The sequence below is a fragment of the Lithobates pipiens genome, unplaced genomic scaffold (assembly GCF_037356315.1).
Source record: "Lithobates pipiens isolate NorthernLeopardFrog02 unplaced genomic scaffold, aLitPip1_a1.2 Scaffold_23, whole genome shotgun sequence".
NCBI classification, from domain to species: domain Eukaryota; kingdom Metazoa; phylum Chordata; class Amphibia; order Anura; family Ranidae; genus Lithobates; species Lithobates pipiens.
The window spans coordinates 227,775,923-227,797,901 of record NW_027507785.1 but is presented as its reverse complement, the minus strand read 5'-3'; the positions used below and the strand labels follow the sequence as shown (position 1 = coordinate 227,797,901).

The 21,979-nt window shown below is 41.6% G+C and overlaps 1 protein-coding gene across 4 annotated transcripts in view; it reads right to left on the bottom strand.

The window, feature by feature from the left end:
- ARHGAP29 (Rho GTPase activating protein 29) overlaps positions 1-21,979 on the bottom strand; it is a 216,350-nt gene that overhangs the window by 8,265 nt on the left and 186,106 nt on the right. For all 4 annotated transcript variants that reach the window (XM_077452882.1, XM_077452883.1, XM_077452884.1 and 1 more), the window contains 5 exons: positions 19,036-19,173; positions 16,632-16,861; positions 8,897-9,176; positions 8,499-8,610; positions 7,221-7,310 (listed from right to left, as the gene is read on the bottom strand). In XM_077452882.1, the coding sequence (XP_077309008.1) occupies positions 7,221-7,310; positions 8,499-8,610; positions 8,897-9,176; positions 16,632-16,861; positions 19,036-19,173 (850 nt within the window). The remainder of the gene's footprint in view (positions 1-7,220; positions 7,311-8,498; positions 8,611-8,896; positions 9,177-16,631; positions 16,862-19,035; positions 19,174-21,979) is intronic.

The following is a 21,979-nucleotide window of genomic DNA, read 5'->3' as shown; positions in this document are numbered from 1 at the left end:
GTTTGCTTTGAACATCCAATTATTACATAGGTTGAAAAACAGACACAAGTCAATCTAGTTCAATCAATAAAAGTGGAGGGGGGGGGGGGGAGGAATCATACAATCCCATATACACAATCCTAAAAAAGCATGATCAAATGTGCTCCAAACAGAGGAACAAATTCCTTCCAGATCCCTGAGAGGCAATCGGATATTCCCTGGATCAACTTTACCTATAAATGTTAGTACCCGGCAGGGCTGCCAACCGCCAGTAAATTTACTGACATTTCATGTTGTGTTGACTTTTAAAGTGTAAATCAAGCAAATCACAGCCATAGAGCTATCCAACTGGATCCAAATCAGGTGACCTACCAAGGGGATGATCCAGCAATGTAAAAAGGTACCACATTTTCTGAAACTCTACAAAAGTTCCAAGACACGTGACTGGAGAATAGGAGACAAAGTTATCCTATCATAAGATCTTCTAGAGGGTGGAAAGGGAAGACATTACAGTTTCTGGAGATGGAAGGCTGATCAATTGGATCACAAACTACCTGGTCCACAGGGCAGGCAATTTGACCTGCTGAGAAACACAGTCAACTTGGTTTACAAAAGCAAAGTGCAGAGTTGAGACAGTATGAGGAGAGATCAGACCCAAAACTCTCACATAACACCTGGGAGACAGGTAACTCATGAACTGAAGGACAAGGACATAACGCTCTTACAGAAGAAACAATACGGTCAAAGCTGTGCACAGGTAATGAGCACCGATTTCTAAAGATTCAAGATTTGACCAAATTGTTGAGACCTGTAGCAAATCAGACAGGTTTGTCCAATAAATCCTGTGCCAACTGTTTCCACCACAGTTTTCCACAATAGGGGATACCATGGGAATGCACTAAGGCCAACACTGGGCATGAGCACCCTTGAGAAGACCAAGGGGAACCTGTAAGTTTGTGTTCTAGCTGACTAAAGAAACCAGAAAATCCCTCTTATAAAAGGAAGGGAATTGTAAATCTGGTTTATACCAGGCAAAATGTTTGGATGAACAGGCCTCAAAGTAGGGAGATTTTCCTTTGGGAAAGAGAACAGTAACCTGGATGAAATACAACTCTTGAGAGCAATCGAACATAGGCGTTAGAAATAAAACCTTGGTCCAAAAGAGATCCTAAAAGGACAGAGGAAGGTTTGCTAATCTGTGAGGTGACACAAAGGTTGAAGGTAAGAAGTTGAAGAGGGAGCTGGACATGAATGTACAGTTTGTTTTCCTGAAATAACACACTCTGCATCTATACACCTGAAGGGCAAACTATCCAGGGCTCCATGAGGATTAACAAAAGCACCACTACTCTAGAAATTGTGAGCACACCTTCATGCTTAGAGTGTTAGCAGGCTTCTTAAACCAGATTTTGCAGGTTGCCAGAGTTAAAATGAAGAATAAGCCTCTTATTTTTTTAGTCTGTAAGGTAAGCGAGACATGCAAATACCTTCTGTTAAAAAAGGCTCTACAGTGCACTTGAACTGGTTTAGTAGCAGACTACAGGTCCCCTGTAGCCCGTTTTACCAACACCTGACAGGCTATATATCTTATAACATATACAATTGGAAATTATACTTCGACAAAACGTTTTGGAAACATTAACACTCACCAAGAAGATTTCCATGGAGCTGATCTTTTTTCTTGTACTGTATATGTAAAACCTCCTGATAAACCATTTCTTTAAAGAAACCTATAACCATACTGGCCCTGACTTGCTTTATATTGGTTATAGTACTTGCTAAATATTTAAGCTCTTAACCGAAAAATCTTTTGACAGGCAGGAGTAAAATATTTCCAAATGTCCCCATGGCTGAGAAACGCTGCTTTATAGCAACACATATATAACCTGTTATATGCATTTACCAAAAAAATTCCCTCCATTTAAACAAATTCATTATTGTCTTTTGCCCCGTACACATGATCAGATTTTCCAACAACAAAACTGTGGATTTTTTTTCCGAAGGAAGTTGGCTCAAACTTGTCTTACATACAAGGTCACACAAATGTTAGCCCAAAATTTAGAACGTGAGAATGCAGTGACCTACAACACGTATGCCGAGCCAAGAAAAGGGAAGTTCAATAGCCAGTGCGGCTCCTCCCGTTTGATTCAGAACATGGCAGGACTTTTGTGCGGCGGACTTGTGTACACACAATCCGACTTTCCGACAACAAGTTTTGTTGTCGGAAAATTTGAGAACCTGTTCTCAAACATTTGTTTGCGGAAAATTCGACAGCAAATGTTCAATGGAGCATACACACAGTCGGATTTTCCGACAACAAGCTCACATCGAACATTTCCCATCTGAAAATCCGACCATGTGTACGCGGCATTATAGTTACATAGTCAGGCAAGTTGGGAAATGTGTGTGATCAGTTAGGACACCAGCGATTTTGTCCATGAACATAAGTACTTGGACAGTTATCATTCACAGCATGTCTTGAATCTAGCCATTTTAGTAAACAGTTAAATTGGTAGGTTCAGTTCTGCTTTAACCTCCATAAGATTTAATTGAGGTTTTAAACTCACATCATAGCGAGTTAGATCAATGACGGTATTAACTGTTTCATCATGGTGAAAGGTGATCTCTCCTCAAACATTTGCTTGGCTTGTTATGTGTTTGTTTTGTCATAACCACTTATTGCCTGTTTATTAGACTGACTTTTAAATGACTAGTATCCAAGCAATGAAAAGCTTATATTAGGTAAATATTAACAAGTGTTTAAAAAGAACAATGCTGAACTTGTTACATCAGTGGAAAACTACTTTATTTCTGTTTTGCAACAGCATTCTTTCTAGAGTTTTGTGGATGCTCTGTATACTTTCTTCTGAATACTCTATTTTCTATCCTGGTGACCAGTACCTCCCATTAGGTGCACATATTTACAAATAGGATCACTGAAGATCATGGTGCCAAGAGTAATGGTGTGCTGGAACACAAAGCAATCAATCAGGTTTAATTATTTTGGAGAAGACATCCAAGGATCTATATAATGAAACCATGGGAGTTTTGATATTATGGCCCCATTCACAACTAGCGTGGCGTAGGCGTTCCTGCACGAGTTTGCGTGTAATGTTCCTAGGGCAGTCCATTCTCTTTAATGGGCTGCTCTCTGTAAGGCAAACAGAGCAAAGAAGCTCCTGTACCTTTTTGATGTGAGGTTTGCTAGCCGTGTTTGAAGTGCCAGTATCAACGAATGACACCACACGCGTGAAATGCTTTTTTCGTGCATTTCGGGAATGTGTGATGAAACCCTATAAATCTGCTCATCTCTCTACGCGTTAAGGAACGAGGAGGTGAAAATGTAGTCATAGTGAAAATCAGCATCTGCTCTGCATTAATAGCTTAACTGCATGGGCCGCAAATACGCAAATACAGGGCTTGACAAATTTCCTTGGAATCTAGGAGCCAGCTAAAAAAAAGTTAGCAGCCAGGTCGGTAATGGCGATCCAGACGTCTCCCTGGCCTGACATGGAGACAAGTGAGGGGAAGATGGCCCCCCACCTGTCTCCAAGTCATCGCCCATAGCTCTTAAAGTGATATTTTATTTTATTTTTTTCAAATTAAATTTTTTTTTAAATGACATTTTAATGTAAATATGAGATGTGAGGTCTCTCTGACCCCAGATCTCATATTTAAGAGGACCTGTCATGCTTTTTTCAATTACAAGGGATTTTTACATTCCTTGTAATAGGAATAAAAGTGACACCATTTTTTTTAAAAGAACAGTGAAAAAATTAAAAATTAAAGTTAAAATAAATTAGAAAAAAAATCATTTTAAACGCGCCCTGTCCCACCAAGCTCACGTGCAGAAGCGAACGCATACGTGAGTAGCGCCCGCATATGAAAACGGTGTTCAAAGCACACATGTGAGGTATCACCACGATCGGTAGAGCTAGAGCAATAATTCCGGATCTAGACCTCCTCTGTAACTCAAAACATGCAACTTGTAGAATTTTTTTTAAAAGTCACCTATGGAGATTTTTAAGGGTAAAAATTTGTCGCTATTCCATGAGCGGGTGCAATTTTGAAGTGTGACATCTTGGGCATCAATTTACTCAGCGTAGCATTATCTTTCACAATATAAAAAAAAATTGGGCTAACTTTACTGTTGTCTTATTTTTTCGCCCCAAAAAAGTGTGCTTGTAAGTCCGCTGTGCAAATACGGTGTGACAGACAGTATTGCAACGACCGCCATTTTATTCTCTAGGTCAGTGGTGTGGATGAAAATTGTGCCAAGGCCCGGGGGGTGGCGATTTTTCACGGGCAATGGCTGGTGTTAGTGATTCAATCATCACGGCACCATGCTTGATATGGTGTCAGGGTGATTGAACAGTATTATTTCTATTATTACATTGCAGTAATAAATGAAATAGTTCAACTCGCCATACTGTAGAATCAGTGGGAGCCTTGAGTGTGTCACTTACTACTGTCGCCTGCTACTAGATGTGCATAGTCACTTGCCACGCTGCCTGTCACTAGAAGCGGAATGTCACTTGCCACACTGCCTGCCACAAGATGTGGATTGCCACCTGCCACGTTGCCTGTCACCAGATGCGGAGTGAGTGGAGCGCCCCTTGTGGTATGTCAGGCAGACAGCTGAGGGGGTGAACTACAGGTCCCAGCACACCTCACCTGTACTCCCACACACAGCTCACCTGTCATTGATGATGTCACATCTCTGTGGGATCGCCCCTCTGGATGTTGAAGGGTGTCTCTCTACTCATGCTGCAGCTGGTCTCATCTGGCAGAGGGGGGGTCCGGGACTCCTTCGGCTCTCAGTCTCTGGCTCCACCCTTCTGCCACCCCTGATTAGCTGTCTGGGGGGCAGGCAATCTGCGCCGCTGAACAAGGAATCAGCATAAGTTTTCACACACGAGGAGCCAGGGGAGAGCGGCGATGCAGGCAGGCAGTATGAGATGATGTCATCTCTCTGCTCCCCGTTGCACCTCCAACACAGACTGGCTTTGAGGGCGGAAGACAGGTGATGCAGAGGGGGCGGAGAGAGAGATCATCTCTGCTTGCAAGCCCGCTCGCTCGCTTCTTCCATCCACCGCTTTAATACCCGTAGCCCAGCATGTGTCTTGCGGCCGCCCGCACCGGCGGCCCACCTGCAGAAGGGCCACGGCCCGGTAGTGGGCCGGGGACCGGGGGTTGATGACCCCTGCTCTATGTGTTAGAATAAAAAATATATATAATGTTTAGGGTTTCTAAGTAAAGGGAAGGAGATGGGCGGGCAGTGAAAACAGGCAGGGGAAGCTCCATTAGCGTTGCTGGTTGTCATACCAACGGCCACCACAAGAGGGCGCCAGATTCCAGAAGGAAGCATAGGACCACAGAAGGCCTCAAAGCCGCGGCCTCAATTACCGGCCCAACGCGATCACGCCGGGGAGGGGGGGTGTGCACGGAGACAGGATACCCCCCCAGCTGTGCTGCCCCAGGTCGCTAATTCTAGTCGCAAATGCGACCTGGCGCCTGGGGTTTGTCGAGCTCTGGGCAAATATGGGGCCTCTCAGCGCCTTGCACTTAGCCCTGAGGGGCCGCATAATTACGTGAATTGCTGCCAATACACGTGCGCTGCGTGCTCCCGGCACAGTTCCAGTCGCCTAACTGAAAGCTTCTGATTGCTCCTTGTGACCTTGTGGGAGTTTTCAGACCACGTGATCGCAGTGACAGCCAATTGTGATCTTAAGCTCCGCCCCACCTCCTGGGGTCATAAACCTCTTAAAGTGTTGGGAAGCGCCCATGTGAAGAGGTTAAAAGGAAAAGTCAACCCAGAGTGGATATATTAATTCCAGGATTCTAATGGGCTCAGTCACACACTGGCTTCCTATACTATGAAACTCCAATGTCCTCGCTGCAATTCCTGGTTTACCACCCACCTTTAAAAACAAAAAGGAGACATAGGCGCACTTAAAATGCTGCATACTCCATGCAATGATTGCAGAAGGGTGGAGCTGGGAACTCGGATTCATAAACCTAGTGAGTCTCTATAAAAACAAATAAAACTAAAAAGGAGGCTAACAGGTAGAAGAGAATGAGACTGATTTACTAGATACTCTACACGACAAACATGCCTGTTATCATTGCTCTCCTGGTGGGAAGGAATAATGACAATAAGCATTTTGTGACATTTTGCATGCAATGCTTTTGGGCAGTGCAAATTCAAAGAAACACTTTGCTGGCCACTTTTGATTCATATGACTCCTCATAATACCTCCTTTAAAAACCAAAGGTAGAGTGGCATTCAGTCTGTGCCTATCCCCCTTTTAACAAATGTTTAAAGGAGGTCTTTGCACAGTGTCAGTGAGTACGCCACATCATCAAGAGGACCACCTTGTCAAGGAAACTAAATATAGTACTGCTCAAGATTAAAGTGGTTGTAACCCTAAAAACAAAAACAAATATCCTGTTCTTTTATGATCTTTAGCACAGTGCTTGTGCTGTGTAATTTCTCCCTTCCCATTTTGTAAAATACCTGTAAAATACCTGGTTGAACTTGCCTGTTCCTGTGTCCTCCTGTCTGTGCTGACCACGGTAAACATGGCTGCTAAACCAGGATTACCATGATCAGGTTACGTGCCTCTGTCAACCTGCTGGTCTGCGGGGAGTCATTTCCCCTCCCCCCCCCTCTCGCCCGGTCAGCACGAACCCAGCTCACCTCGTTGTCCCTTCCGCCGACCATTCAGCTGCAATATGCAGCAAATTTACATGTATGGCCTCTGAATTATGCTGCTATTAACAAGTGTGTATTTGTTTTTAAACACCTTTTCCCATACCGCCACTGTTTGGTCACGTGATCCCCCTCTGCTGGATGGCTGACGTCACAGGTGAATCCCGGCATCTCCCGTTCTCTCCATAGATCAGGGAAGAAGAGTGGAGGGGGATTAAGTGAACAACTGCAGTGTTTGGTAAAGGGTATTTAGCGTTTTCATTTTAGAAAAACAAACATACACGGTAGTTAATGCCAGCATAATCCAGAGGGGATACATGAAAAGTCACTATGTGACTTTATAATCACTTTAAATGCAAATGAAAGACAACTTAACGCATACATTGGTACATGTTGGTGCACATTAATTTATATAACATCAAAATGTGCTTCATACAGTGGAACCACCTTATGAAAGTAAAAAAATTGCATAAGATATTCTCGATTACTAAGCTGGTGTCTTTTTTGCAGAAACAAAAAGGCAGCTCACCTTGCTCCTCTGAACCTTGTAACACGGGACTTGCTGCCTCAGAGGAGGAATTGTGGTGCAATTCCTCTTCATGATCACACGAGTTGTGTTCTGGAAGAATCAGATTACAAAAGTTTATAGCTCACAATCTACCACAACAAAAAAACAAAAACAAAAAAAAAAACTCTACCCTTTCCATTCCAGCGTTAAAGCAGGAATCCCGCAAAATTTTATTTTATTTTTTTTAAGTCAGCAGCTACAAAAAATACTGCAGCTGCTGACTTTCAAAATAAGGACACTCACCTGTCCCAGCGTCCAGCGATGTTGGCACCCGAGGCCAAACTGTTCCTCGGCTGCTGCCGCCTCCATCTTTGGTATGGGAATCAGGAAATGAAGCCTTGCTACTTCACTTCCCGATTACCTAATGCACATGTGCGAGTAGCACAGCGCATTCCGAATGGTCCCTGCTGTCTCTGGGACCCGTGTGTCCCCCAGCAGACAGATCGGCGGGACAGGAAGAGGCATAGACTCCCGTGGGAGTCTATGCCTGGAAGTAGGTGCAAATACCTGTCTTAGAAAGGTATCTGCACCCCCCTCCCCTCTGAAAGGTGCCAAATGTGACACCGGAGAGGGGGAGGGTTTCCGAAAAGCAGCAATTTAATTTTTTTGTGTGAACCTGCGCTTTAAGTTTGTCTTAGGGAAGTAAACCTCCGCTTTAAGTTTGTCTTTTGTCATATGGAAGCCCTACCATTTAATTTAAATTACATTTTTAGCCACCTTTCTGGGTACAAATCTTTTTTTAACCTACATTTTTTTTTAATATATAAACATGCAAAGAAGAAAAGATTTTAAATCATATGGAATGCATGAGTTGCCATTAACCAATAAAACGGGGCATCTCAAACAACCAGATCATGTATTAATATATGAACCAAAAGCAAATATAAAACATATATAGGGATACTAGCAATTGTATTTTTGTATTGTAATTGTGTAAGCTCAGCATGGAAACGTGTGCTCAGATTAAATATCAAATAGGAGGATGAGAAAATAGGATGAGAACAAAAGCAGAAAGAAAAGCGAGGTATATTTTCAATGAAGCAGAAATATACTGCTAGTGCTGTGGCCACCCACATAATAGACTGACTTAAAATTTCAACCGAGAAACCTTTTACTTACAGGTGGTAAAACTGTTTATCCTTCATACACAAATAAATGCCCCCAAGATGAAGTTGTTTGCACTTCAGTAAAAGGACACCTTTGTAAAGTGATGTTGCTATGACCACAGTGAAAACTTACCATTCTCTTCCACTATGCTCATACTATGATTTCTGCTCTCTTGCTCCTCCACGCCTTTAAAGTCAAATGAATTCTCATCCAGGGAGCTGGTACGTTTTGAAACTACAATGTTCTACAAAAGGCATAGAAATATTGTGTAAGGTCACACTCTTAAAGACTGATCAATTATATTAATACACATAACACCCTGATATAATTTAAACTTTGCCCACCCTGTTTTAAACATTTACAAATCCACGAAGAACACCTGTAAATATTCTTGCAAGCTCTGCCCCTCTGGGGTGCAACTTCAGGGCTGTCTTATGAGGAAAAGGTGGCTGGGTGGGATGTATAGAGTGAAACAAGCAAAGTCTCTAATTTGATAATGTTACATTTGAATGAATTAACAGAACACCTACCTCGTTGCCAACTGGCAATGACTGTGACTTGCGAATCTGCTGTAGTTCCCTGTCCTCTGTCAGAACAAGCTTTTCAGGATTAACCATCTCGCGGGACATATCAAATATTTTATCATAGTATGTAATAAGCAGTTCCACAATACGCGCCTGATATGGATAGTCCACAAGAGAGGACAGTGAAATGGTGGCGTCAGTCTGACGTGGCCTAATTAGCGTGGGTCCAAATATTATACCCAGGTTACTGGCAGTCATTTTATTTTCTTCCACTTCTTCAGTCACCCTACAAGAAGGTAAAACTTTTAGATTATTGTACTCCAGACTGAATTACAAATATAAACTAAACCTCTTTTGACCCCTGACAATCTTAACATTTATGCTAGCTACACCCCAAATCTCTAATTAAGCATCTTTTGCAAAAGCAGTTAACACCATCATGCCGACAGAACATAAACAGTTGTGCTCATAAGTTTACATACCCTGGCAGTATTTATGACTTCTTGACCATTTTTCAGAGAATATGAATGATAACACATACTTTTTTTTCACTCATGGTTAGTGTTTGGCTGAAGCCATTTATTATCAACTATGTTTACTCTTTTTAAATCATAATGACAACATAAACTACCCAAATGATCCTGATCAAAAGTTTACATACCCCAGTTCTCAATACCGTGTATTGACCCCTTTAATATCAATAACAGCTTGAAGTCTTTTGTGGTATTTGTGGATGAAGCTCTATCTTCTCAGATGGTAACGCTGCCCATTACTCTAAGCAAAAAGCCTCCAGTTCCTGTAAATTCCTGGGTGGTCTTGCATTAACTGCACGTTTGAGATCTCCCCAGAGTGGCTAAATGATATTGAGGTCAGGAGACTGAGATGGCCACTCCAGAACCTTCACTTTATTCTGCTGTAGCGAATTACAGGTCGACTTGGCCTTGTGTTTTGGATCATTGTCATGTTGGAATGTCCAAGTACGTACCATGCGCATATTCCTGGCTGATGAATTCAAATGTTCCTCCAGTATTTTTTGAAAACATACTGCATTCATCTTGCAATTAATTTTGACCAAATTTCCTGTGCCTTTGTAGCTCACACATCCCCAAAACATCAGAAATCTACCGCCGTGCTTCACAGTAGTAATGGTGCACCTTTCATCATAGGCCTCGTTGACTCCTCTCCAAATGTAGTGTTTATGGTTGTGGCCAAAAAGCTAAATTTTGGTCTCATCGTTCAAAATGACTTTGTGCCAGAAGGTTTGAGGCTAGTCTTTGTGCTGTTTGGCGCATTGTAAGCGGGATACTTTGTGGCATTTGTGTAGTAATGGCTTTCTTCTGGTGACTCGACCATGCAGCCCATCTTCCAAGTGCCTCCCTTATTGTGGATCTTGAAACAGGCACACCGCATGTTTTCAGAGAGTCCTGTATTTCACCTGAAGTTATTTGTCGGTTTTTCTTTGCATCCTGAACAATTTTCCTGGCAGTTGTAGCTGAAAATTTATTTGGTCCGTGGTTTGGTTTTCACAGAACCCCTAATTTTCCTCTTCTTGATTAGAGTTTGAACACTGCTGATTGGCATTCTCAATTCCTTGGATATCTTTTGATATCCCTTTCCCGTTTTATACAGTTCAACTACCTTTTCCCACTAATCCTTTGACAATGCTTTTGGTTTCCCCATGACTCAGAATCCAGAATTGTCAGTGCAGCACTGGATGAAAGATGCAAGGGTTTGTCAGAAGTCCACAAACTCATTGACCCCTTTGTGTCAACTTGTGTGCATGTTATCAGGCCAAAATCACCAGGGTATGTAAACTTATTATGAGGGTCATTTGGGTAGTTTCTGTTGTGATTTAAAAAGAGTAAACACAGTTGACTGATAAAACAAATGGCTTCAGCCAAACACTAACCATGAGTGAATTTTTTTTTTCTTCATATTCTCTGAAAAATGGCCAAGAAATCATAAATTCTGCCAGGGTATGTAAACTTATGAGCACAACTGTATATGCGGCTCACTGGACTGGACTTTTTACCATGGGCCGCATATCTGGGAATATGTCTTTGTGCTGGGAGCGCATCGCACAGCGTGCTCCCAGTACAGAGACTGGGGTCCCATTGAGAGCCATGGGTCCCATAGTAATGATCGGGACCCAGAACTCCTGACTCTGGGTTCACCTGATCGCTGTGGTAGCCTGTCTGGCTACCACAGTAATCAGTTACTGTGCAGCCCACCCCTGTGTTTCTCACTCTGTGAATGTAGAGGAAAGATACATTACATCTTTCTCTCTCCTTGCAACGAAAAAAAAAACTGTAAAAAAAGAAATACCTAGGTCAAGGTTTAATCTAAGCCAGTGCCAGGGTTAGTGTTTGGGCCAAATGTAAAGGTCAGGATCAGTATATTTTGGGCAGGATTTATTTAGGTTTTCTTGTTTTTAAATTTGTATCAGTGGGGGTTATTTACGAAAAGGTAAATCCACTTTGCTCTGCAAGTGCACTTGGAAGTGCAGTCGCTCTAAATCTAAGGGGTAGATCTGAAATGAGTGGAAGCTCTGCTGATTTTATCATCCAATCACGTGCAAGCTAAAATGCTGCTTTTTTTTTTTATTTTCCTTGCATATCCCCCTTGGATCTACAGTGACTTTACTTCCAAGTGCACTTTCAGTGCAAAGTGGATTTGCCTTTAGTAAATAAATCCCAGTGTGTTTTAGGCAACACAAAAAAAACAAAATGTGCACTATTGTCTCTGAGCTGTACTACAGGTACAAACAACAAACAACAAACATATGTGGTATTGCTGCGATCGTCAGAAGCAGAATTTATTGTGGGTTGTTCTTTGATGGTAGGTTATGATAGTAACAAGAAATATACAGCTAAATAAAAACGTTTTTTTCTACTATTTTGGGGCAGTTTTCCCTTTGATAATAAAAAAAAAAAAAAAAAAAAAAAAAAAAGATATCCATAACCACAAAATCGAAAGCCCAAGTAGCTGTCATAATATATATACGATTTTACCAACACGTGCCAAAAAGTTACAAAATTATGCTTGGGCATGAATATTCCTTTTACCCTTAGGCATGAAGGGGTTAACATTAAGGGAGGCAAACCATTTAATTTCCACACCATAGCAACATATCTGCAAATACTACACGTGTAACCATGCTGGACCAATCACTATGAACCAGTATTATGATGTGGAAGGAAGGAGCAGCGAAAGATCCTCCTGTATACCCAGAAGTATTGGGTATTTCTGGTGGCCGCATATCATGGTGGAGGAGGAAAGGAAAGTCGAATATGTAACACTGGGACTGAGCAAAGCACAGGCTCACTTTACAGAGCAACTATATTTAAGTATAAAGGCACAATTAAAGGGTTTGGACAAAAAAATATGGAAAACCAGGTAAAAAACGAAATGTTTACGCAATATTGTGGTGGACAACTTTTGGCATCCAAGACTGCCTCGATTCTCCTGGCAATTGACAAATGGATGGCTTGGATGGTGGATAATGGAATCTGATACTAGTTGACCATATCAACTGCGTTTATGCTTATCAGACAACGTTTTCCCAGAAACTGCATATCCCATCATAACCTTTGATACTGTACCTTGTGAAACGGCAAATTAAATTGGCAACTTCAGTCACACAGGAACCAGCTAAGCGGGCACAATTTACCTCTTTGAAACTCAGCAGTCTTTGGCCTGACTCTGTATTGCTACCAGTGCATGACAAAAGTGTGGGGGGGGGGTGGAGAAATAGCCTGGTTTAAGGCCCCCCCTTTCCCTCATCGGATGGTGATTGATTTCAATGGGGGGGGGGGGTTGTGATAGGTCAAAAAAAGGTCAGCTGATTGGGAATGTTCTAGAAGGTCTTCTAGGATAGGTCATTGAAGGTGAGCTGACCCCCAGAACATTCCAGAAATCCCCAGGACCCCTAATTAAGCAGGAGTCTGAGGGGGGGGGGGGGGGGTCTTTGCCAGTGGCCAGAGGGATATTTGAAGAGCATCCCACACATTTTGTTTACAATTTTAAAGTATTAATGATTTAAAGAGTTATGGCAAATTGGTAATTGTTTAAATTGTGAAAACTAATAAACAAGGCTGCGGCAATTACTAACCCAGTTTGGCAAGTCTAGTGTTTTTTTGTAAGTTTGGAGTTTATGCCGTCTACCGTCCCACGTTACATCACTTCGACTTTCAATGCAAATCGTGTTGTCACTTTCACAACTGCAAATCATGTAGGGTTTCCATATTTTTGTCCAACCCCTGTATGTTGTGCAGCTTTATAAGTGTTGACTCGTGTGTGTCCCAAACATTCCTGAAGACACACAAATTTGTTGATCCTTCTGTACCAGTGCATATTTTTCTACGCTCTGTGATGGGGTGACAATGCTATTACACAACATGATGTGGTAAGCACACCAAAGTCACCACTTATAGACAAGCTGTCAGATATCAGTGAGGGTAGAACTCCTTAGCAGGGACACAGATTACAAGGTTGGAAAAAAAAAACCCTATACATACATTTTAATGCAAGCATACCACTATACTAAACTTCCCAATGCAAGATATTCCTGTAAAAACAAATACTTACTCTTTAATTCATGCTCAGTAGAAACCTTCCCTCAAAGAGTGCAGGCAAATGGACACTAGATTGCCAATTTTCTGGGTCCTTTGTAGAACGCCCTGGCTTCTTCTGCCAATTTCCATGTCACTACAGTATACAGTGGTGATGTGCTGGTTAGCAGAAAGAACCACTAAGGGCCCTTTCACACTACAGCCGCGGCTGCGTTAGCGGTAAGATGCCGCTAGTTTTAGCAGTGCTTTTCACCCCCCTAGCGGCCATGGAAAGGGTTAATAGGGCCGTTGCCAAAGCACTTTGCAGGCACTCAATTAGCAGGAGCAGTGTATACACCGCTCCTCCACTGTCCCAAAGATGCTGCTTGCAAGACTTAACGTCCTGCCAGTGCAGCGCCCCAGTGTGAAAGCACTTGGGCTTTCACAATGGGACTGCAGATGAGGCATTTTTCATGTGCTTTACAGGCGCCTTTTTTAGCGCTAAAGTGCCTGAAAAACACCTCAAGTGTGAAAGGGATCTTAGAGCTGTGGGGGACCCGGGAGTTCATATCCGTTTCCCTGTGGACTGCTTCTAAGCAGATCTGTTTGGTGGCTTGGGCAGCAGGAAAAATATTTCCATTCTTTTACAGGGATCGCTTGAATTGGGAAGTTTAGGAACACAGTGAGCGAGATTTTACTGAAACTGAAGAGTTCAAAATCTGGTGCAGCTGTGCATGGGTAGCCAATCAGCTCATTCAATAAAACCTGGGCGCCGATTGGTTTCTGTCAGACTTGCACCAGATTTTGCAGTCTCCAGGTTTAGTAAATAACCCCCTTTGTCACTTAAACAATTGTGCATGCGCAATACTAATCTCTAAGGCAATCCAATCATTGGAATGTACCACACAGCTTGATTTCTGCTCAGTAGGTTAAAAGTAGAAAAAGGTGTGAGTTCTGTAATCCCTTTCTTCCAATCACACCCACACATCACTGCAACAATCAACATTTGTTATGCTTACATGTGCACATACTTCGATTTTGAAATAGGTCAACAGCTTAAGTTTATGTGTGAATCCTAGCTTGAAAATTCTGCAGGGAAATTTGAGAATTATGCTGTGGGATAAATTCCTCACAGGCAAAACAGTTATGTTATGCCTCGGTGCAATGACCACATCTTGTAGTGTGTGTGGGAACGGACTGACCTGTCTTTATTGCAATTCAAACAGGCAGAATGCCCAGTAGCCAATGTAAAAACACCTCCAGAATGGGCTGGGGCTGAAAATCTAACCTTGCTCTGTGAACAGATAATATTTTTCTTAAACATCTACTCTTTCAACAGATGTCTTTCTGGACAGACAGTACATCAGAGGTTGGGAAAGAAATTCTTTAAAGTCAGCCATGCATGGATCAAAATTCAGCTGATCCCTGCTTTGAAATATGAATGGGCAGGCTGGTTGCACACAAGTCGATCAACAGATTTGTGTACAACAAGCTTGTCGGGTTTTTGTCGAATGATCAATGCCGCCAGCTATAGCCAGCAACATTGATCATTTTATTCTGATGGCAGAGAAGTTTCCTTGCTATAAGATAATAGCTCTGCAGGAGAGCTTCCTCACTTCTGGTTGAACAAGCAAAAAAAAAAAAAAAGAATCAAGAATGGCCAGCTTAAGAATGAAAGAAAATGATGGTAAAAACAGTAGTATGTCAAGCATAACAGTGTGCCATTTGCAAATTTGGAAATAGTCTAAAAGTCTGACTCAAGCTAATGAGCGCACACTTGGGAGAGACTGTTCTCAAATAGAGAGCTTGCTTTAGGGATTCTGAATTTTGGGCTGAAGCTTGAGCTCAACCACCAAGACCCCTTTCACACTGGGGCCACGGCCGCGTTCGTGGTAGCGCCGCTCATTTAGCGATTTTCGGCCACTAGCGGGGCGCTTTTGATCCCAAAGAAGGAGTAAAAAACTCCTGTGTTGCGGCGCTTCTCGAAGTGCTGCCCATCCATTCCCATGGGCAGGGCATTTTGGGAGAGCTAAAAACCGTGCTTCCAACCCGCCCCAACAATGCTGCTTGCAGGACTTTTCAGAACGTCCTGCAAGCGCACCGCCCGAATGTGAAAAGTCACACTTGAATGAATGGGAGGTGGTTTTCAGGCGCATTGCAGAGGCATTTTCCAGTGCTAAAGGGCCTGGAAACCACCCCGGTGTGAAAGGGGTCTAAAGGAAACACATTTAAAAAAAATATATAAATATGTTTTTATGCACCACCCACTGGATTCTTGCTTCTGCACAAACTGCATTTTGAGCTTTAAGGTTTGTGGTCAATTCCTTCTTTTCATAAATTGTTTTTAGCTATAGTACATGGGTAGTGGGACTTAAGAGTTCTTCTTTAGACACTAACTGAAGAGCAAGAAAGGAAATATTTTTGGAATAGACTATTTTATGGGTTATTTAAGTTTTGGCCTTCAGTAGGTAAAGTATCTGGTCAAAGATCTTTATAGGCTTATTCAGGTGGGCGCATCCTCTGTGTTAAGCTACTTTTTGCTGCATTTGCTTCCAACTTGTAGCTGCATGTAGGAAACCCTTAGACGTGGATGCAGACCCAGAGGCTGCGAGGACATGGTTGCATATCAAAATCTGACATGCAGACAGGAGCGGGTGCAGAGATCCATGCATCTGCCCACGTGTCGCAATGTGACAGCCGCTGTGTTTGAAACCACTTCCGTGGACTGCCTGCACGCAGATCTGATGTGGATGCAGATGCAGCACAAAAACAGCCCAGCACAGACACCTGGGTCTCAGTGCCTATCTGAATGATACTAAAGGCTGTAGAAAAGGAGTTCAAATAAGGTGATGTCTTCGGCTAAAGCAACTGCTCCCAAATTTATCAAAGAGTTTAAAAAGGTCATCCTAATCATTAACTGGGATTCAGCTTTTCATTCCCCATATGTCAATGAATACACTATCCAAAGTTGTGCTTGCCTTCCCGTCAACTGTTGAATTTATCCAAAAGCATTCAGAGGGGACAAAAAAAGGAAAAAAATAAAAAATAAAAGTAGGCACTGACATTTTATATTCTGTTTTTATGCTGTTGGCCAAGGTAATAAGACATGAACACCTTACGATAGATATAGTAATGTATCCAAGGGGTATTCTACACAACAACTGAGATTATTGATCTGGTAAGTTTTTTACCTGTGTAGATGTCCCACCAAAAACTGTAACGTATTGTAGTTTGGCAGTGGTAGCTGTTTCAGCAAGTCTCTTATTTTGAGGATGACCCTGTTGATCTCGACTCCAGATAGCTGTCTCTTCAATGGAGGGCTGCCTGCTTTACAGTCAACCTCATCGATGGCACGTTGACTTTCTTTGGCTAATCCAATCAACTCATTGTAAAGGCGAAACAAAATCAAAGGCTCTGGAAGCTAAAGAAATATGATTTATATTTTTACACAAGATATTTTAAACACGGTCAGACTTCATAAAACAAAACACTTTTGGGGTGTTCTTAAGAATAGCCCTATTTATGACAAAGAAGCTCTGCAATGGATGAATAAAATATTTCCTACTCAAACGTAGGTCAGTTTTATTACTTTTTTCCAATTGTTTGAGTGGACGTTGGAAGTTTTCAATTTGTACAATACTACGTGTCAAAACACAAGGCCAGTGGACCATTCTATGTGATCCTCGCACATCTCCTGTAGCTGTGGCACCCCACCTCATCTTTGCCCCCACTCAGCAGGCAGGACAACAGAAGTCCTCCACCAGATCATGTGTTTCCCCGTGCAGCAACTGAGAGGCTCGTGCCTGCTACACCCACCCCCCATCTCAGCAGTCGGCAGCAACACTTCCAATAGATCCTGCACCTCTCTGTAGATGCAGCACCCCCACATTTCAGCATTTAGCAGACTAACAGCTGACTCCAGTCCTTCTCTGGTCCTGGTCCACATCCTGACTTTCTACTTCCTAGCTCCACCCCCAACTTCTTCCCAGCAGCAACACAATGTAAGGGACGTGCACTGTGATGTAGGGGAGGGTGGGGGACTTTTGACTGATTGTTGAGGGAGGTGGAGTGCTCTAGCCATCTGCTTTTAATTATTATGAGAATACAATTATATTTCAGTTGAAAAGGAGGGTCACACATCGCTGGTATCTTCCGCCAAAAACTTTTGGAGACTGCTGTGACAGAACACCACACCAGAACCAAGTTCTGTTTGAGCTGTCTCCAATAAAGTTTCTTGCTGCTGATACCAGCGGTGTGACAACCTCCCTTGCATCATCTGCTACAGGATTGCGAGTAGGCTCTATACTAGTCTGCACCTGCCTTTCACAGCTTAAGACTTAACTTATTACTAAAACTAGTAATAATGAAATGCAGAGGCAATTATTTAATATGGTAAAAAGTAGATACATTTATATAGTCTAACAGATACAACCGGCCCTCCGAGGGCATCCATGATGTTGATGCGGCCAACAATGAAATTGAGTTTGACACCCCTGTGCTATACCATACTATACTTACCTTTTTTTGCTATGGGAGGGAGAGGAAAGAGGCAATTAGTCACTGTACTGACTTATTCAGGCATGTGTATATTTGGAATTGTGCTATTGAAAATCCACAACTCTTGAAACTTGTAAGTTCACATTGGTTCTATTCACTCATTGGCATCTTACACCACTGTGAGACTCCTAAGCAGCACCACCCTACAGACAAACTACATTGGGGCTACATTGTAATGATCAAGTTCATTTGTTTTTTGTTATTACTAGAAATTAACAATAAATAAAAAATATTTCATGTTTGATTGACCTCTTTTTAAGCCAACATTTTTAAAATCAAGCTAAACATATTTTAACCACCCCCCGCCTGGCCTATTGTAATAAGGCTGAGTGGGAGTACTGCTATCCTGGGTTGACGTCACATGACATCCTCTCGCTTGTGTGCTTCGTGCATGCCCCCTAGGGGCTGTGGAGCAGCATGATCTGTGACTTGCTGTGCCCAAACACCACAGGGGAACACAAAACATCGTACTGGGCCACTGTGTGCAGCCCAGGTACCTTATGTACCATAGTTTGTAGACTAACTCACACAGACTAAATAAATAATATACACTGATTTGGGTTATTGCTAACAAAGAAATGTAGCAGTATACATTTTGGGCTACATTTATGAAGGAAGATTATTTATTTGCAAAGTGTTATAACAGAAACAGAGAAAAAAACTTTTTTTTCTTCCAGTACTTTTTTGTTTATACAGCAAAAAAAAAAGAAAAAAAAAAAAAGTGATCAAATATGACCAAAATAAAGCTCTTTTTGTCTCAAAAAATAAATACTAATAATTTGTATACAGTGTTACATGGCATGAAGGTGCCCGAAACAAAAAACTTGTGTCACTGATCCGAATTATAATGAGGTAGAGGCCGCACTAAAATGTTTATTTCCATTTATGTGTAAAATGTCTCGACACATTTTAAATATAAAATCAACCCCAACATAACCCTGTGCAAAGAAACTAAGGAACATTTTTTACAGTATGAAAATAACTTTACACAAGTATACAGCAGTATAGCAATACACTTAAGCCAGTGAGATTGTTTACCTGACGGAGGTAGAGCTTGAGAACATTGCTTATGTCATGAGCATAAAGATCGGACAATTCCACCAAGTCTTTTCCATTTTCAAATGCTTGACACAGCTTCTCGACTCTGGACTTTGCTCCATTTACACGATAGATACCCTGTAAAACATGATGTTTTTACTATTTTCTAACAAACTGAGTTATTCTTAAACTTAGGCATCACTGATCAATATATAATAAAAGTTTGGGAAATAAAAAGTACAATTTACGTAAACAAAAACACAAAGTGGAAATGCAGCCAAAAATAATACAATGGAATAGCCCTTTTAGAAAATAAAATCTTCTGCATTAAATTACTTTTAATCCACAGCTTTGCCCCACAGTACTTCTTTTTCACTACAAGATGCCCTTGGTCTGATGGCCAGCATCATTCAACCCACTTCCTCAGAGTCCAGACTGTCCTGGACCCACCACAGCTTCCGACTGGACAGAGAATGGAGAAACAGCACAGTAATGAAATCATCTTCGGTCACTCTGCTCTCTCTAGCAATCTCCTACTCCATAAATAATTTATATTATAATATATATATATATATATATATATATATATATATATATATATATATATATATATATATATATATATATATATATACACACACATACACACACACTTTTTTTTTTTTGACAAAAACAGCTGGATATCATAGTGCAGACTGCAGGGAACACATCAGTTCAATTGCTGGGTGTTGAACAGTGTAACTAGTTAAAGTAATCATATGACAAACACTGTTGATTCTTGTTCTGCTGCTACATTTCATGTCATTATTTGGACCGAGAAATTAAGAGAAAAATATCCAGCATAGAAACTACTTTTTCCACCTACCCCAGAGCAAACAAAAAGTGGTCAAGTCCAAAAGCGACCTCTTTAGACATGAGCAAGAAAATTGACCACCTGGTTCTGTACACAGGTATATAATTTCATGTTTTCTAAAGGGTAAATATTTTCTAAGTTTGGAAATATGCACATATCTGTACAAAGAGAAGAAAAGCCCAACAAAAATAAGCCCAAAGCATTTTCTAATTAAGAAGGGTTTTAAAATAGTGGCAGTATACAAAGCAGAACGGTTGGAATTGTAAAAATGTGGCCACACACTTTGGAGCTAAGCACAAAAACAAAAGACTGGGCCTAGGAAAGAGGGTAATAAGGCCATAAGCAGGCTACCTGCAGCACTTTGGCAAACTATACGCATACAGATTACAAAGGCTACAGATGTAGAAGATCTTTTAGAAGTGGACTTAAAATGTCTGATGTCCCAATTATTTCCGCTCCTAAAAAAGCCAAAACCATTTCTTTCATTCACCGAACACACACAAAACACCATCTATGGATATTTCAAATGTATTCAGCCTTATTTAACAAAAAAAGTGCACAACAACCAATCAAATTTCATCTTTCTCTGCTCTGGATACAGCAAACTGAAGTCTAACAACCTGTTCTGTGATTGGCGGTACAAAAAACATTTTGGCCAACTAACGAAGTAAGTCTTAACATATTAAATGTAGAACATTACTTTTAAAAATCTGTATAAATCATTTTTCTTTCACTTGCAAAGGAATGACACAGGAAATCTCACTTTCAGGTTATGCTGCCACCTACAGGAGGACTGCACTTTTTTTCTTACTTTTCTTCCTCAATCAAGACTTCAACACATCATTGCAAAACCTCATCTTTTCCATTGTTGCTATTCAGCTTGATCGTCAGCAGCCTGGTCTCACCTTAGAGTGACTACCATACCAGTGCAGGTTGCGTATTACTTTAAGAACCCAACCGTTAGGCAGTTCAAAAGACTTCAAAAGACTTCTCTAAAACTGTTCTCACTTGCAGATCCTGCTCTTCACTCAGTCTTGGCTGTGGCTTTACTGTGCCAAACAATGGACGATCAATCAAAATCCCATAAAGGAGATCGTACCACTGCTGCGATTGATCCCTTGATTATGGAAAGCATGAAGAAAATGGCTGTAGCTTTAAACTTCAGCTGTGATGGTCTGCCAGAGGCTTTCACCGCTTATCACATTGGTATTATGTCAGTACAGATGGGTGCTGCTGGACTGCTGAACCTGCATTCAAGGTGTGTCTGATCCGCATGGCCTTTGAAGGACAAAATCTCTTTAGTTTTATTCTCCATGCTGTTCATCAAGGACGTTACCGTGGAAAAAGCACTTCTCTTCTGAGGAAGAAGCCTAAACAGTCTGAAAGGTCTTCTTCCTCTATCTGTTAAGAAATGTTCTCGTCCTTTCTAGATGCCCACCACTTTGAGACACCCCAATGCTGGCTCCAGGTCCATCAGCAAGGTCTGAAGCTCAAAATCTCCAAAACATGTCTTTCTTGGCATGAAGGTATACCCCCGAAGAAGAATTTGACATGCTTTACCTTATGGAAAGAGCTCCTACTAGAAATCACTCCACATATAAGGCAAGGAGGATTACCCTTATTTTTAGTATAACGCTGGATTCTAAAGCTCAGTGTTTTTCATGTGCTGCAGTATGATTCTTAAGAATTGTACATGCTTTACCCTATAGAAGGTGCGCCTACAAGAAATCGCACCGAACAAGGCAAATCTGATTTTTCACTGGCCACAAAGGCTGCGATTTTCAGGCAAATTTTAACATTTTTAATGATTAAAAGACCAAATTAATTAATTCAACCTACCACCAACAGTTTCTATTAGCAGTGTGAAAAGAACCAAGGTGTTGGTACATTAAGTTATTTTTGAATGAATGAAATACTTGTATAGCGCACAATGTGAACTGAATCGCCTCTAGGCGCTGTGGCGAGCTTTGATCATCTGCTAAAAGAGGAAGGTCTTGAGTATTTTCCTAAAAGCCAGGTGATTTTTTTAACCCCTCAGCACCGACTGTACGCACATATGCGGCCTTGGAATGAAGGGGTTGTACAGGGATG